The 19142-nt window shown below is 28.9% G+C and overlaps 1 protein-coding gene across 1 annotated transcript in view; it reads right to left on the bottom strand.

The window, feature by feature from the left end:
* LOC147064180 (uncharacterized) overlaps positions 1-19142 on the bottom strand; it is a 167004-nt gene that overhangs the window by 66421 nt on the left and 81441 nt on the right. The window contains exon 3 of the mRNA XM_085958974.1: positions 3182-3895. Coding sequence (XP_085815100.1) covers positions 3182-3895 — 714 coding nt within the window. The remainder of the gene's footprint in view (positions 1-3181; positions 3896-19142) is intronic.

The raw sequence follows: 19142 nt of genomic DNA, 5'->3' as shown, positions 1-19142 counted from the left end.
TAAATTGGTCAAAAATGAATCCATCTATTTAAAAATATATTAATATATCGTTTCAAGAGATAAAACGGATTTAAATGATGTATTTATAATGATTTTATTGAAAGTTATTTTTATTAAATAGTTAATTTGTTATTTACGTCATTGAAATAGTCGACTATAACTGAAGATGAAGACTCGGACAAGCTTTCTCCAATCTCCGATAGTTGTGAAGCTATATCATTAGGTTTATCATTTTGATATGTAATATTATAGTATATAAAATTATAGTCAATACACAGTAATCTTTATTATATTGTAAGTGATAAAATTTATGTTTGGGTTTATTGATGATATCTCGCCAATACAAACTCGATTACAATAATTGCAAGTTATTACATAAATGCCGCTTCTATAAATTAAACTAAATATTAATTTTTGTCTAAGATATTTGAAAGTTGAAGAAATTACACGGTGGTTACGAATATTTTGCTCTGACGAAAAACCTTTATCAGTATGACAAATTTTATTGGGATGTTTTATTTTTTTGAAGTTTAAAAATATAATCGATATTAAGTACGGGTCAATGTGCCTCAAAAAAGGTTTGTTTGTTACTGACTGTCCTTGTTATATAATATTACTAGATATAAAATGTGAATCCATATAATTATATAAAATGATTTAATGTACCTAAGTCAATAACTGACCAAATTCCTACAGTTTTATATGATATTGTTAATATTATATCAAGGGATGTTTTTATATCAATAAATAAGGGATACCTTTTAGACTATGTACTGACTAGATTTATTGTGTAGTTTTAAGAACTAACTTTACTATGTTCACACAATGTTGTGGGTAGTAATAATAAAAATTGTGATGTAAGTATCATGATGGAGTCGATAGTTATTTGTATAACATCTGTTGATTAGGTGAATCTCCAAGTACAATTAATATCTATTCAGTATCTAACAAATATGTTGTGCATCTAGCCAATATAACGAGACTATTGTATCAGACCTCATACTGTTAAGTTATAAATGTTAAATACCTGATTTATACAATTGTTTAATCAATGAATCCATTAAAATCGTTAATAATTACTAATTTTGGACTTATCATAGCATCGTTACCTTGTCAAACCGTGCTATAACATCATAGATAATTTCTGACATTTTAAGTATTTATTAAATTTATTTTATATACCAAGACGTACATAAATACCTACCGAAGAAAATTATTCAAATCCATATTTGAATGTATCCAAGCCGTAGCTTTGAGACATTAGGTAGCTATATAATATAAATTTAAATAGATTCCAAAATAATTCTCGTCCTTGTAAACATTATTCTATTTTTGACATTCTCGGAAAACATTTTTTTTCATCTTCATATTTATAATGTCTACTGTTCAAAATAACAAAAAACATATTTTTTCGGTAGGTATTAAATATTTCTCTCGAAAAAAAGGACTGTTCGGAAACGATATGAAAAGTAGGTTAATGTCGCATGTAATTTTATGTTAATAGATACGATATCAGTGTAGCGTCATAGACTTCTTTTGTTAAGTCTATTTGTATTACGTTATTCTCTCATACTTTTTATTACAAAGTATGATCAAGGTCCAGAATTCTTAAAAAAAATATATTTTTACATTCTAAATAAATAATTTTATTTTGAATATTTTGTAAAAAGTTCGAGAATATAATTTCTAATAATCTTTTTTCAAAATTTATATATCATTAGAAAATCTAAAACAAAAATGGACGATAGTTTCATTAGATTCGTATAATATACAATTTCTAAACACTGTTTATCAATTAAACTACTGATACAACCGTTGTTAGTGTAAATATTTTTTAATAATTATTTTGTCAAAAACGATCTTCATAATAATAAGCTTTGTAATTTTTATTTCAAGGTACATAATATAAATAAATCTAATAAAACTGAAGTGATTTGTATATTTATTAATCTATATAATAATAATTATTATATTAAGTTTAACTGGTTAGAACCTTGCATCATAAAATGTAGTAAAATGTAGTAGTATATTTTCATGTATTAACAAAATAATAATTTAAAAGAGTCATTACTACCTAGATAATTATTATAGCAATCAACACCGACATCTGATATATATATATATATATTTTTTTTTAATATTTCTGTATTTATTAACTATTTTTACGCCTTCAGCGAGTTATCTTGCTCTATGAGGCCGTGATCGACAGGCCGCACATACAAATTTCACAAATTATCTCGCCCGACTTTAAACTTAAATTACTAGCCAATGTCGATTGATTTGCATAAACATAAAAATTAAGCACTCGTGAATAAGTGATAAATCATCGAAATTACAGCCATTTTAGTAAGGCTTCGCTATACATTCAACGTGTATCATTAAAAATGGCCTGCCAGATCCTGCCATAGTATGACAACGTCAGCAATACATACCTTTTCATGGTATTAATAATTTTATTTTATTACGATTATAAAATATTGATTTATAGGATTCAAAATATTTCTACTAAGCTTCCAAAGGTATCAGATTTTTTTTAATTATTTTTTTACAGTGTATGTGTTCCCATTTATCTAAATATGGAAACTTTGCTGGTTGCAATGAATTTTCACTATCTATTTATAAACATATTTTTGTAATCAAAATGTAAATTAAATCAATTAAATTAAATTAATAAATAAAAATGTGAAGTAATCAAATTTTAAATAAAATCTCCTTAATAAAAAAAAGTGTTAAAAATTACTGTAGCTATTTTTTTGCAGCTTTTTTTTTAAATTATGTAAACAATTTTGTTTTAAATTGTAAAATTATGTTTTTGGAAGTCATAAGTATTGTGACGGTCGATAGAAAAATCTTTACGTTAATAAAATAAAATAATTGATTTATGGTTGAAAAGAATAAAAAAACTTTTCCGTAAGAAAAACAATGAAAAAAAATCCTACTGTTTGAAATTCAAAGCCGCCCGTCGATGTAAATCTCTTGCCTAAAAAACGATTACTTTTCGTGAAAGTAACTTTACTTTCATGGGAACAAAAAAAACTGGCTGTAAAATTAGAGCTCTAACTGACTCCCAAAATAGGTAGGTAATGAGAATCGGTCGGGCGAGAACGACTAAAATAATAGTTCGCCAGTAAAAGGCTGACTCAATATATCCCGTTCACGGTTAATTGTGTGGTAGACTCACCCCTATCCTCCCCAACTGCTACTATCCCCCTGCCGACTTCACCCCACACCGCCGGAACTGACGCCACACTCGATCTCACTTCGCCTGCCAAAGAAACGCTTCCCTCAAACGTATCTCTACTGTAATCTTTGATTTGTATCTCCGCATTAGAACTGTGCAATTCTAGTCTTTTAGAAAAAATCTCGTGCCTTCCGATGCGGTCAGAAATAGATATATCTTTATCAATAACACCCCCATCGATACTATATTTATCAGAGTCGAGGAATATAAAATTTGAGTCCTTTTCGACGTGCATGCTCTGAAAAATATTTCGTTCTGGAGTGTTTGGGGTTAGTAAGCTTTCCGTTGTCGTTAATTCCGCTCCGTTGACAATTTGGGCGTCCATTAGCGACGCGGGTGGAGGTTTCGAAGTGTCGCTCCGGGGCAGGACGTCGTCAGCATCGCCCGCCGTCGGAAAACTTCTGTGGTAGGGATTTGTCATGAGAATCGAGGCGTCGGTTGCAATGTTTCTTTCCTCTAAGGGGGGTGACGACGCTTCTCGAACAATTTTTCCCGATATGTCCTCGGGAGGCTGATTGCTTATCTCGTCGTACAGCTTTGATGCATATGTCAATTCATTGACAGCTGACAGGCTTGACTGAGTTGTGGCAGATAAATCGTTCGGATCCAACGTTGAACGGATTGCTTCCGGTGTAGTCACCGAAGACTGGATATCTGCAACAAAAAAAAAATATAATTAAATAGGTACCTCAATAGATTATATCGTGAACAAAATCAGGAAAAGGGTATTAACATGTATGACATGATATTCTCATGTGTAAAAAATAATCTTTAGCTGATGACTAATTGTCATTAAAAAAATAACTTATTTTTAATTAATCAAATTATAATGTATATTTTTATTTCACGTACAATTAAAAAAAACTAAGATGGGAGAAATAATATAAATAGTATCTAGTTATAAAGATTTATTCAATGTGAACTCATTGCGTTTTTTCAAAGTAGATTATTGAAATTTAAATGGCGCATACCATACAGAAATTTATCTGTAAACTTAATTTCATAAATAATATACAACTGAGTCAAAACCACCTCATTATTAATCTGTATAATATTCAAATAAGTATGTTATTACTCTACATAATATGCTTTTAAATAAACCAAATAGATCTTCACAATGGTAATTGGGGGAATCAAACCTTGTTTTTTATAATGGTTGGTTATATAATTAATATCATTTTATTAATAAAGTAAATGATTAAAAACACATAGCATTGAACTAACTATTAGTGTATATTATATAAATAAGATATATTATTATAAAATAAATATATTATTTTTCATATTTAATACTTTAACTTACAGCAATATGATTGAGTTATTCGGGAATAATCATAAATTCACATTTAATAATGTTATCTATTATGTTATTACAAGTAACTATATTATTATAATCAAATTATTTAATATATTATACTATTATTTTCATAAACTTTATGTTAATCTCTGAATACATAAAAGCAACTTTTATAAATAAAATCCTTTTTTAATTGACAATACTTCTCGCTGTAAATTTTGGCCGCCTCCAAAGAAGTTTGTAACAGAAGATGTATTTATCGATTTAACCATTTTATAGGTAATTATTTCTGTGTACTGATTTAAAAATCAATATGAGAATTTTGAATTTTGATACCAACCCGCGACCAATATGAGCATACATTTTGTTACTTGACAAAGACTAGCATAATATTTAAATGCACAATGAAAGTGTGCTGTAAACAATATAAAAAATATTATATATTTATAATTGCAAAATACCACAAATAAAGTATCTCTTATTTCATAATCATATTAAGAAAAAATAATATGTAATATCAAAATTTAATAACTTTTAAAATTACATCAGTCTAAAAATAATTTTGGAAAATTTAACTCTCGTAATTATGGAAAATTGAGTGACTGTAAAATTTCCACACCGAAAGTTATGAAAATTAAACAAAATATATTATATGAACGTACCTGTACATTTTATATGGAGTGAAATTATATAATAAAATTATAGTATTACGTTTGACACCACTCTAGGTAATAATTTATTTATGGTGTATTAAATTCATCTTGACGATATCACAGTGCAAATATTTTTCACAATCGTTCTTAACATAAACAGGCCAAAACTAGGACGTAAAAAATGGGCTAATTCTTTTGACCTTTGCTGATTTTTGCATAATTTATAGAATAAATAAAATATTCTGCTTACAAATGTTTTATAGCTTTTTAATGACTTTTTAAATTTTGCAGTATAATACTGCGAACGCTTATTCAAATAGAAAAATACCATTTAACCGCCTGCGAGCTTGGTATTTAAGTTTTCCATCTTTAATTGTTAAGCACTTCCGCCATTATCGCGCGCCGTTCTGTGCATTGTGTTTGCTCAATGAGTCGCAGTTTCTTTATACAAACTAAACAAACATCAAATAATTTACTCCGTTAAATTAAAACTGGGGAATAAATAGGGTGTAGGAATGCCATCTTGGAATTTTTATTACCCATTTTACTACAGTTTAAATTTTGTTTACAATATAATATCCGTGCACTAAATATTCAAATAATAATGTAGGCAGAATTATAAAAGCCCGATTTTGTTACAGTACAATTTTAGTATTGTTAATTATTATTACATCAATGGAATTCATCCCCAAACATGTTATACTCGGATATCTTTATTTACTAGGTCGATACCTACCGTGAAATTCAAGAAAATTAACACTCTATGTCATTAATTTAATATATACGTATTGGACTATCACCAAGACAGATGAGCTTTCACTCGATGTATTCGAGGGAAAAAATGCTTCGTAAGATATATGGGCACATACCTACTAAAGATGTAAGAATTTTGTGTTCGATATAATCTAGACCTAGTGGTTCATTACCTCTTCCAAAAAGAATGTATCTCCACATAATATGTTAAACTGTGTAAACTGCGATGGGTTTGTAATATAGCACAAATGAACATGCTCAATTACTGATGGTAATCCTGGATAGCAGGATGAATAGTTGAAAGTCTACTGACAGGTTCAGATTCTGGTAGTTGGACCTTAAAGATACTAGAACAGCCTGCTGGTGCTGAAACTGGTGCGGAAAAGAGTAGAGATGAATAAAGTTCTTTGATGAGGTTAGGATCTATTCTGAATTGTTAGACTACTAATGATGATGACATTTATTAATCTCTAAAAAATAGGTCAAAAGCTGAAGAAGATAAGGATAGGTCAAATTGAACTGAGGTACTTTATCTAGCTAAGGTCCAATTATTTAACAATAAAACAAGGAATTTAAAGAAGTAATACTAAATAATTACAAGATAAAAAGAACTTTTTAAATACCACGTTTTTAAATTTTCTGTTGAATCATAGAAACTTGACAATTCTATGTATTAATAATTTAGGACAAATAAGGCAATTGTCAACAAATCATTTTTTTTTGCTATTTTGCAACAAACAAACAAATATAGAATATTGAAATGTCATTTTGATTTCCATAGTAACGTACGTAAATATTAATAATTTAGTTGCTAGGACCACCTCCTTAGCAATCAATAATAGTGGATTAGATTACGGATTTCTTCTAAAATAACTTTTCATACAAAGAGAATTAACTGAAAATGAATTCAGTCCTACTTAAAGATGGCTAAAAGTATTAAAAGAATGCATTGGCATCGTGTTCTGATATATCCTAAAAGTTTAAAATGTCTAGCTAGTTGGGAAGTTAGTTAAAAATTGATTGTAAGAGTTGTACCGGACAAATAAGAAGACGAGTTAATAAAAACGTTGTAAGAAAAATAATTCATTCGATGTGTTACATCACTGTGTTATAAAGCTTTTAAGTTATCCATGTGGATATAAATAATACGTGTTAAAATAAATTTCACCATTTTCTATTAGAATACATTACTTCTAATTATATGAAATCACCCAAAACCGTGATTTCATAAATTCATTCGCTTACCGACTGTCACACGTTCTTGTTGTGGTCATTTTATTGCGATATATGATTTATATGTGTCAAGAATGCTATGACATTCGCGTATAAGCTATCACGTAAAAGATACAAAACTTATTCTTTTTGATTGTACTTAAATATTGAGTTATCATGGTATAGAACACTTTGTTAGAACTATTTTTCAACTGTAGTAGGAGATAGGCTGATAGTATGACATAAAATATTCACAATTAGTAACCATTTTACTAGATATGTTTTATTTAATATACATAATTTGAAAACACCTCAGAAAAAAATGATAACTGACGGCATTGAAACCTATATCCACTGAATTTGAGCTAACGTGATTTACCAATGTAATCTAATTACAACGAAAGTTCATACAACTGAACCGTCTAATAAATTGCGTGTTTTGTTTGTTTTATTAGTGCAACGTAGTTAATTAGTTTAATATATAGGACTAACGATACTCAATAAAATTGGCATGCACGTTAGCACAAACCCAGTAGATACGAGTTCGAATCATGTCAGGTGTCGTACTTTTTTCAAAGATTTTTTCAAATTTTGTATATTCAATAAAATGCACTTCAACTTCAACAGTTGCACTCTTAAACCTTGTGATCCATTTAAGTATTGAATAAAAAGAGTTTAACAAATATCAAATTTTACTAAAAATACGTACATTGTTTTTAAAAAACCTCAGAATAAACGCACACGTTAGAAAAAATGAGACAAAAAATGCCAAACAAGTGACAACCAAGACACGAACCTTATTATTATTTTCACTGTTTAGTTGATTACTCTTCCTAATGAGCTTTCAGCCTACCTATGACTCAGGAAAATTAAATCTAATATCCATAGCATCGAATGTATTTAAAAACTTAGCCAAAGTGAAGCCAATAGCTTTATGATTGGTTCATGGTGATATTATTATTAACAGAGATCATATTATAAAGCTCTACGTACCAGCCAAACCTAATTATGACGTATTTTTATACTTTTGTGCAACAAATTATTATTATTTTTATAAAACTAAGCACAATGTTCAATAATTAATAAGAAGAAGACTGAAGGAAAAAAACCGAATATAATAAATAATAATTTAATAATTTATTATACGTACGTACGTACTACTGTACTAAGCACAGAGGCCGTAACTGACGTATTTAGGTATTTTCATGATTTAGATATTTGAATTCTGCAGAGTTTTTGTATAAGATCGATAAATAAATCCTAACGTAACTGCTATAGTTACGGATAAATCAAGGGTTTTAATAGCCGTATCTACGGAGTTTGAGAAAAAAACTCGATAAATACTAAGCGATTCGGTTGTAGCTATCATTTACTAAGGGATATTAGCCGTATCCGACATAGATACGGCTAATATCCCTTATTTTTTCAGAATTACGTCCGAAATGGCCTAGTATTGCAGTAGTTACGGCCATAATGCTTTAGTAATAATACTGTGTGTTAATACTGTTGATCGTTATTTCGTGACTAGTAGCAGCCGTATTCGACATTTCACAGTTTCAGTGTCAACTTAGGGATTTTCTAACCGTGTATTTGGTGTGTTTTTGAAGATAATTGCAGTCATAGTATGCTATATTTGTATTGAAGTGTCATAATTACTAGTAATTACTTCGCTTTGGCCGATGTATGCACAGTAAGTAACCATTTGTCATTTTACTTAGCCAAAAATTATAACCTCAAAAATTTCCGTATGAATGTATTTATTATTTACATGGAATTAATAATGTTAAATGTAATGAGCATAATGTTTATATATAAAACATATTGAAAGAGGTGTCATTCTATATTTGTCTATACAATATTATTATATAATATGTTATATATGTTTTTATAAATTATGATATTCGGTATTTAAATATTTGATCAGATTAATAACAATAATTTGATTATTTTATTTTGAGAATGTGTTTACAAAGTTGAGTATGGAAGATGATTAGCATAGCGTGCAATTTATTAAGAATAAAAAACCATGATTTTTACGTGATATCAACGACTGTTAACAGTGTTAACATTATTAGTACTTACAAATCTGCATAAATGAAAATACAACTAGGCGGCATTCAAGCCGATCAAATAAAGTTGAAGATATATATTCAAATTGATAACATGTTGAAGATATTATTTTTTACTAAGAAAGGAGAATTAAGAAAAAGAAGAATGTTTAAGAATTCATTAAATGAAAGGGAACACAAAAAATAAAATGTTATGCAGTCCCGCCCCGTAATAATAGAAAGTTGTGGAGATAATTGCAAAAATGTGACATATCCATATAAATATCAACAGAAAAATAATATGCATGTACAATTATTTATTTTAGATTTAGACTAATTTTAATACAATTCTTTTTAACTTATATACCTAACTTCTTTTCTGTTCTTTGCTATATTTTATATTAATTTCAATAAATTGTCATACAATATGATATTAAAGATCATAAACCATTATATTTTATTATCCTAAACATATTCTTAATATCATTACGTACCATTTAATTCTCAATTTGTATTCTAAAAAAAGATAATTGGTATTAAAGAAAAAAATGTAGATACGACCAAATTACCTTGGTACGGTCTAAGAAAAGCTTTGTATGGAGGAAACCGTAAGTACATTTTTTGTACGAAAAATAATATAAATCAAATTTTCAAGGTATGTAAACAAATTTTTAACCAAAATTAAGTATTATAGGCAAATAAAATAAACAAAAAGTTCCCCAGTATTAGCAGGAAAAGTAAAATACGAGTAACATGAAAGCTCAGATCTCCCACTTGCCTAAAATGCGGTCTCTATGCTTAGTACGGCAGCGTATGTTTGACTATATATCAGTTAAATAATTTTTAAATACTATAAAAGGTTTTTCAGTACTCATTGCCAAAGAAAAGTAATGAAAAAAAATATTAAAGTATTACTTTTCATGTTATTACCAATCACTTAGAACTGTGCGGTCTTCAAGATACCCAATCGCAGGTCTATTATGGCGTTTAATGAATCTGTATAACTCTATGGTATATATTATGATTATGATTAGACTATTGGAATAATTAATTGTATTAAGTAATTATTATTTTCTTTATTTTCTGTTATTATTTTTTATTGCATTCGTTTTATTCTTCTTCCAAGCTCTATACTCAGTATAACCGTTTACCTTCAGTTTAAGATGCTCATGATTTAAAAATCAAACTCGACACTGCCCATTCATCATATTATTATAAAGGTCGACAATCATCGTTCACCCTGCAGCTTTCCGAATATCAGTTTCTTTGTTACGCATGACAGTTCCATTCTGTAAACATGGCCCAGTTATCTACGTTGGCCAAAAAATATGATAAACGATACAATCTAAGAATTCTATTAATCGTATAGTCCATTACAGTATCTTTGGAGATGATGAGGTGTGTAGAGAGAAATGTCGTTGTTTAAAGGTTTTGAGAAGTGTTTATTGTCCGTTACAAGAATAAATAAATACGATGATACGATGATCGCGAGTACGTATGTACTGATAAGATTGACTATATTATTGAACTGACTAGCGATGTATCGAGATGTTAATATAACCGAGAGACTGGACTCGAGATGAGAGTGAGGATTTATGGAATGTCGTTGAAGTTTGTACAAATGCAGTTCATACAGTACAAGAAACACTGTCGCAATTAAACAAATCATAGTACACCCTACTGATTTAGTTATGATTGAGGAAATGCTGACATTGTTTTGTTTTGATAATAAAACCTAGATAAATAATATAGATATAGATAAGTGTGTCACCCTTGTATTATTGAGTGGTATGATTGCTACATATCTTCAACTTCTCGCTGATTGTGTATCATTGATTGCTCGAAAATACCATGCAGCATTCTCCAGTCAAATGGACCAAACACTCTTTTTATAATTTATTATTATTTTTTTATACACGCACAGTATTTCAGATTCATCCATGACCACGTATTATTATAATAATGATTGTGTGTCGTATCTTTTTTCTTTTATTATGTATTATAGCGTATTGGTCAATCATTATACTTAATGAAAAATTTGTATTTTCTAAATAAATTAAATTGATTAAACACTATCAATTTTTTACCATATTTGTTCTTAATATGATCATAATATGAGCTTCTACAGAGTAGAGGTTATTTTTACAGATTTTTTTTTTGTTATTTTTACGAGAAACGGGTATTAACCACTTGCTTTATTATTTATTAGGTCGAAAATAGATGTAAATTTTCCTGACTCGGGATTTAAATCTAGGACACGCGACAGTATACGCCTGAACTATAACAACTTGGTCTTTGTGGACATATCTCTCTTTACAATATATAAATAAGTATAATTATATCATGTCTACCGTTTACACGTACATGGATATACTGCTGACAGTACGTATTATTGTGACAAAAAATGCACGTGTATTATCGTGCAAATTGCAAGATTGCATGCGTGAATCAAAAAATTTCACACGCTTCTAAATTTTTAAGCAACAATTGGGCCGTGCAATGTCTGCGCCTACGCAGTAGAACGATAGTAGTGAGCCTGAGCGTAAAAAAATAAACGACACCGCACAGAGACTCATTTTAAGGTTACTCGATTTTCACGACCTGTCAAATAATACCAAACAAGGATAACACCGCATCCCACTTACTCTTGAAGAATGAGATCGCCGAGACAGTGAGCACCTTTACAGTTATTATTGCGATAGTTTAAAATATACACTATTATTGGTGAAAATAAATCCATGCATGTGTACCTACATGCACTAAAATAAGCTTAAGACTGCGTGCATTTACATATTACCATATTAAGTTTAAACGATATCAGATAATATATAAATAATAATTATATTAATTACTTTCCAAAAGATTCCTTATAATATTATTTACTTAATAGTATTTAAAAACTGTTTTTTTAATACTTATTACAAATCGTTAATACTTAGGGGTAGAAGTAAGTGATTGTTTTAGTCCCTTTGGAATTTTATCTACGCAGTTAATAGCATTGGCTCATTTTGTCACAGCATCAACTAAATTGACTTGGAAACTTGAAGTGGTAAAGTTTATCTTGTTTGCAACGTTTGCTTACATCGCGCCCAAATAATATATTATCAAGTCCTTTAGTATTCAGAAGAAAATTTATAGCCGCCCATTAATTTTTGCTTTTGAGGCAATTTCGTTATTAATCCAATTTTGCGATAGGGTCTTAAGGCATTAACTTTAATTTGTGTTAGTCTTTTAATAATTACAAAACACATTTGAAAATCAAGTCTCGAATATTCTATTAAATTGGTCAAATTGATAATCATTTTATGATGCCAACAGCTTTAAACTATACATTAATTTGAGCACTTTAAAACCACTATAAATTTTATTAAGATAGTCCTTCGGTATTTCATCTTAAAAATAACATTATTAATTAAAAAGTAATCTGATTAATATAGCATTTTTTTCTTTCGAAATACGTCTTGGCCACCAAGATAACCGTAACATTAGATGTAAATACATCATCAACAACCATGGTACAGCTGGATGCAACAAGCGTACATAATATGATCACGTTTTCCGCAAATCAGCAAAAGCATCAGCCTTCGTAGTTTGAAGAAATATTGTCGGATGGTAAAAGAGAAAGAAACAACATTAAAAGAGATTAAATCAAGAATTTGACGGGATCTTCATCAGTAACTGTAACCATAATTTATTAAGGTATATAAATAATGGAAGAAAAATCATATTTATAATAGGGAACGATGCATGCACTGAACAAAAACGAACCATAAGTGAGAGTGAGAAAGGATTTGGCACGCTTATATTCTCAGCAATATACGTTAGAGTAAGATAGAATTTCTACTGCTGAATTAAATATGTTTTGTGCACGTCGCCGGTAAATATTGGTTTGAATGACTCCATTCATTCAAAAACTGCAAGCGCGTATTGCTGAAATTTATCGATTTTGTGTTAAATATAAAGTTAGTGGTAATTATTTTTAATTAATTTAGTAGAACATAATATGGTTAACTATGTTGTGTTTAATTTTGGTAGCCATACTGAAAAGCAACATGATGGTATAACGTTTCATAGTTAAGTTAATAATAATAAAATTGAGATTTTACTGTACGTTATATATATATATATATATATATACAGGTAAACCATACACACTCTCTTTATGTTATTAATATTAGGAACCATGGTTCTCGACTGCTTAAAACATCTAGATAATGACTGAGAATTAACGGTATATTAAGAATGTACTAGTGGAATAAAAATCCTCGGTATCTTTCAAAATTACGACCTAATAACAAATTGTCATTAATGTTAAACCATTCATCTACCTCTACACCAGTGGTTTCCAAACTTTATGTTACTACGCCTCCCTTTTTAAAAAAAATCTAATCTTGGCGCCTTCCCCCCCCTTTTATTTCATCAAATAATACCCCCTGAAAAATGACACCCTTTTAAATAGTAAACAATGTTCTAATACAAAAATGAAAAAAAAATATATAAAAATAAACAAGGTTTTACTATTTCATTTTTAAATTAATTGTTTTTCATGCGACGAATATGCTTGTTTATTGGCACAATCGATTTCAATAGTAGTCAATCCAAAATCATCATCGTTCATTGACAAATGGATTCTATCATGTGCCCCACATCCAAAAACGGGCCCCCTGGCCAGGATCTTTTCCAGATTTTTTTTTACTATTAATAAAATAATGTGAAAAGTGCATTAGTAAACTAACCAAGAACTTAGTAAATAGATTTTTGTTTGCTTCAATATATCTGGCGTAGAAATCATTTAAAATTGGAGACATGTTTTTTTGTAATTTTGATTTCCACAGCTCCAATTTTTTATGAATGCCTTCATTTTGTCTTTTTAAATCAGCAAATGCATTAGTGGTTCTTGCATTGATTTATTCACTCTTTTTTTTTTAAATTTCAATCAAATATACAAGTTTAACAACAAAATTATCGTTCCTAAACAAATTTGTCTCAAATTTTAACATTATGATTTGACCCTTTTATTTCATTTTTTCACAAGATAGTTAGCGCGCTTCACAATAGTATAGTAGTGAGGTATTATAAAAATAGTCTCCATATTTTCAGAAAGGTTTGCAAACAACCTTTTATAGGACTGTTTTTTTTTTTTAAGTTTATAACAAGCGGCCGTTTTATAAACTATGCATTTGCAAACTGCCAACCTGTGGCTACATTAATTGTGTTAAACTTTTAGCGCCTCCTTTTGCAACATTCCGCGCCTCCCAGTTTGGAAATCGCTGCTCTACACTATCAAAATAATTACTCATCTACTGTAGTATTTATAGACTATGAAGACTATTACGGCTATACAACATTCGCAAAATAATCCGCAATCCCCCGGCGATGCAATTGTATGTTTGTAAAAATTTACGACAATATTATATTATTACGATGCTCTTAAATACTGATTTTCAGTAGTGTAAATTGAAAAATATTGTAGTTTTTTATCATTATTTTCTTGCAATATACATGTAGTTTTACAATAGATATTTTTGTTACTCGTTAGCGATAACTGTGTCATGCGGAGTTATTGTCATACGAATATGATATACGTAGCCCGTCGCATGAATATGTCAGCACTCATGTGAAATATTTTTTAAAATAAAATTGTCAGTTTTTCAGTAAGTTTTTAAAATAAATCCTGTGTTAGCATTTTATGATTACTATTATTATGTCTTCAATATTAAATTTGACGCTCTTTGAAGCATAAATACTACAATTTTCGATCTTTTTACATTTCGGTTAGTAAAGATTTCATATAATATTCGCACAATTGTTTTAGATGTATTAATTTTTTTGAATATTTACAATGTATGATTTGATGTAAGCATCTCAATATTTCATGTAATTTTCGTGTTCCTTTAAAATTTTATATCAGTAGAAGGTATTATATGATTATGATATTTTTAAATTATTTGACAACCCTTAATCTAAATATAATTTACCTGAGTAATCTTAAGTAAGATAATATGAATAAATAAATAAAATACAAAGATTGTGGAAATATACCAAAGCTTCTTGATATTAAATTAAAAAAAGTTGTAATATTGTAAAAAAAAACGTTTGTTATTTATTTTAGGAATGGTAGTATTTCGTAAAAACTTCATTGCGGTCTTATGTTTATCACCTTCTATTTGTCAAAGCAAGTATGAAATACATTATTCCAAACCAACAAGGAAATGTAACTAAGGAAAAATAAAATTGTGAGACAAATAACTCTACCCCTAGCAAGTTTTTGCTAATTTATTATTTTTATAATTTATTACCTCACTCATTTCGTACGTTCGCTCCAAAAGAAGTCTTTAATGAGATTATTTTTAACATTAATAATTATTTTTTTTAACATTTTACGGTCGACCATCTTGGTTTAAAAAAAATATATTACTGGTTAAGCAAATTGCTATCTTGGGTTTGAAGTCTAAATAGGATATCTTCTTTTGCACAACATATTAATTGTAAGTATACTAACAGTACATTAAATTACTACGCAAATTTTAGTTTCGTCCAGCTAAATTTAATTTAATATAATAATAATGGCCAAATGCCGTCATACAGTGGTGTGCAAGAGGCAATAAACGCCTACAGGGATGCCCTAAAACCCGCTGGGTAGATGCGCTCATAAAGTTGAGGGATGTACGTGCCAGCAAAGGACTAGGGACCGAGAAGATTGGGGAGAATTAAGGGCGACCTTCATCCAGCTATGGATCGATCCCGGCCGATGATGCTAAACAATAATTGTTGTAACATAATTGCATATTTTCTTATATTATTAGTGATTTGTTAATACAGTAATAACATAATTTTGAAAATACGAGAAAAAATATTTTTTGAACAAAAAAAATACAGCACCAACCTGTAACCACATAGATTTGCTCAAACGTGCTTTACCAATTAAGCAATAGACATTCTGCTTAATTACGATGCGATTAATTATAAGTAGTTGTTAAATAAAATTGTGTTAATGTTGGCTATCGGTTTTTGTGTTTTAAATCAAGGTATCAATTAAGTGTCCTAATTACTAACCGATGCTCGGATCAGTCCAAATTTTAATTTTAATTTATTTAAATACCTTCTATTTCTTTTCAAGTCCCGTCAGACTTTTACGTCCCTTAGGGAAGACGGCAAAGGAATCAGGTGACCAGTATTAATTGACAGTAACCTAAGAGGGTATGATGATGTTCTCCTTCCTTTCTCTTCTTACCGAAGACTAGATTTTGCTCAGCTCCTGAGTAGTAATCACAACTGTTTCGATTAAAGATCGTCTTCTTGAAAGTAATTGTCAATTACATTCAGTGGTGTGTTTCGACTAGATGGCGAGAAGATGATTGAGAAACAATAATGCTTTTACGAAAGTTAAAGTATTACAGTTTATCCAAAAGAATGCACTAACATACTACTGACAGCAGACGTCATAATAATAAGCATTACAATGAAAAATGTAGATAATAGATGAAAGGTGTGAGTGCATTTTCGCGTTTTATATAGTTTGGTGATATCATATTAATTAGTTTATTGACTTCTTGTGTATGATATATTATTGTCCTATAACCCTATGTTGGTTCACATTTGTGTTTATCAAGTTAGTATACTTCTGTAGGTATTGCATCATTTTATAATATAGATATTATTTATTAGCCCTTATCAACTTGATAAGTTGGGTAGGTATTTCATCATCTTTCATAGGTATACATACTTTAAAAATTGGGAGGTTATATATCATGACAAAGCGTTATATTAAAAATAAGGATTATTTGTAGTAGGTAAATATTTGTGATGTTTTTAAATTATGTATATTCAATACAAGTTTTTTGAACTATTCGTTGAATAAAAGAAATAGTTTATTAAGCACTAATCATTTTTCGACAATAAAATAACATACGATATTATAATTATAATACCAGCATAATATTGTATATAATAAATAATATTGCTATTCAATTATATATATAGTAAAACCCCTAATTATCAAGTTTTTTTCATTTTTGTTGTAAATCGTTGTCTATTCTATTCGGAATTTTCATTTTTTTGTAGTTGAATCTCGCAGCTATTTTCTATTTTTGGTAAATCTACTGGGACGTGATGGACCGTAGTTTCACCCTTATTTTCTACGTGTTCATTTCAGATTTTTTACACTGTCTTTTCCAACTAACCGCAAACTTCACAATTTTTGGATCAGTTTATTTTTAGATGATCTCCAAAGAGGTTTTTTGTCTGGAATGTGTCCTCATTTATAAACTACATTACATAGATTTAGTGTAGACTGTGCCTCTATCCTTTATAGTAGTAAATTTTGTATTCTTTAATATAACAATTTCTATATTATTATAATTATTATACAAATTGTATTATACTTATTTAATAATGAAGAGCATAGAATTTCAAGAAAAAAAACCTGTATTGAAAAACTTATTTTTGTCAATATATTGATTCTAAGTAAAATTAAAAGCCACACACATCAAATTTAGAGTAATACGATTTATCAATTAAGACACCTGCACAAGGCCTGAACAAAAACGAACCATAAATGCGAGTGAGAAAGGATTCGGCACGCTTATATCTCCGCACTATGCGTTAAAGTAAGATATAATTTATACAGCTGAATTAAATATTTTTTGTAAACGTAGCTGGTAAATATGGATTTGACTGATTACATTCAGTTAAAAAACTGCGATCACGTGTTGCTGAAATTTATTGTTTTTGTGTTAAATAATATAAAGTTAGCGGTAACTATTTTTAGTTATTTTAGTAGAACATAATATGGTCAACTATGTTGTGTTTAACTTTGGTAGCCGTACTGAGAAATAACACGATAGTATAACGTTTCATTAAGTTAATAATAATAAAATCGAGGTTCTACTGTGTGTTATACGCAAGAAACACGGTTTCATTTTGCCGAGCAATAGGCGCTCTCTATATATATTATCATTACTCTGAACACCTGCATCATAGGTAAACACGATGAATTTGACCAATTACTATGCATCGAATTGAATCATATAATTTTCGAGTATTACAACAATAACTGTTTCTTAATGTTTTAGTATAGTAAAACTAATTTTTTGTGCGTTGGCGCATTGCCATATGATGGCTTTAGAATGACATCGTTATTTTATATACATGTATGACAAATCCGATTTTATGGGTTGTATTTAGAACTTTTTAAATTGAGTACATCTAAAAATTGCGTTGTAATTCATACCATTGTTAGTGCGAGCTGTATTAAGTGAAATGATGTGCACAAATCAATCTGCAATGAAAAATCACTTGGAACTATAATCATTAGGCTCATTAATCCTATTTTTTTCTTTCATATCATTATATAAAAGCTCAGAATTTACAGGAAATAGTTTTTTTAACTATCTAAGATTTTTTGTATACAATAACAAGAGAACAGCCATCGTTTATATTTATTAGGCACTAATAATTAATATTACTTTTTATTTTTTTCCGAAAAAAATTTCTTTCATATAAAATCCAATCAATTCAAAGATTTTGTTAAACAAAAATGGCGGAGACTTACTTTGCGTTCGTACTATGAGTTTTTTTTATAACCACAAATATTTTTATTTTTTATCCCCATCTAATCCTCGCTTCGCTTGGTAAATTATTAATCAAAACCCCTACTAACAGGAAACGGCCAAAGTAATCACATATTATATAAAGCCATTTTTAATCTAGCATATTTGAGAGAATATTCACAAAATGTATATACTGTTTGAATAGTATTTTTATATAAAATATTTTAATAAAACCATAAATTTATATCAATTGTCTACAGATTTATTAAACCTAAAACATATTAACCTTTCTCATATTAAAAAATAAAAAGTGCCCGTTTCTGAAATTGTGAGTCGTGGGTTCGACCCTGAGGCTGGAATTAAATAAAATTATGTTTTATTTTCAAT

Source organism: Rhyacophila brunnea, unplaced genomic scaffold (assembly GCF_057557595.1).
Source record: "Rhyacophila brunnea isolate RB1 unplaced genomic scaffold, BYU_Rbru_1.0 scaffold_8, whole genome shotgun sequence".
In the NCBI taxonomy this organism is placed as follows: Eukaryota; Metazoa; Arthropoda; class Insecta; order Trichoptera; family Rhyacophilidae; genus Rhyacophila; species Rhyacophila brunnea.
Note: the sequence above shows the minus strand (reverse complement) of the source record. Positions and strands in the feature narration are given on the sequence as shown.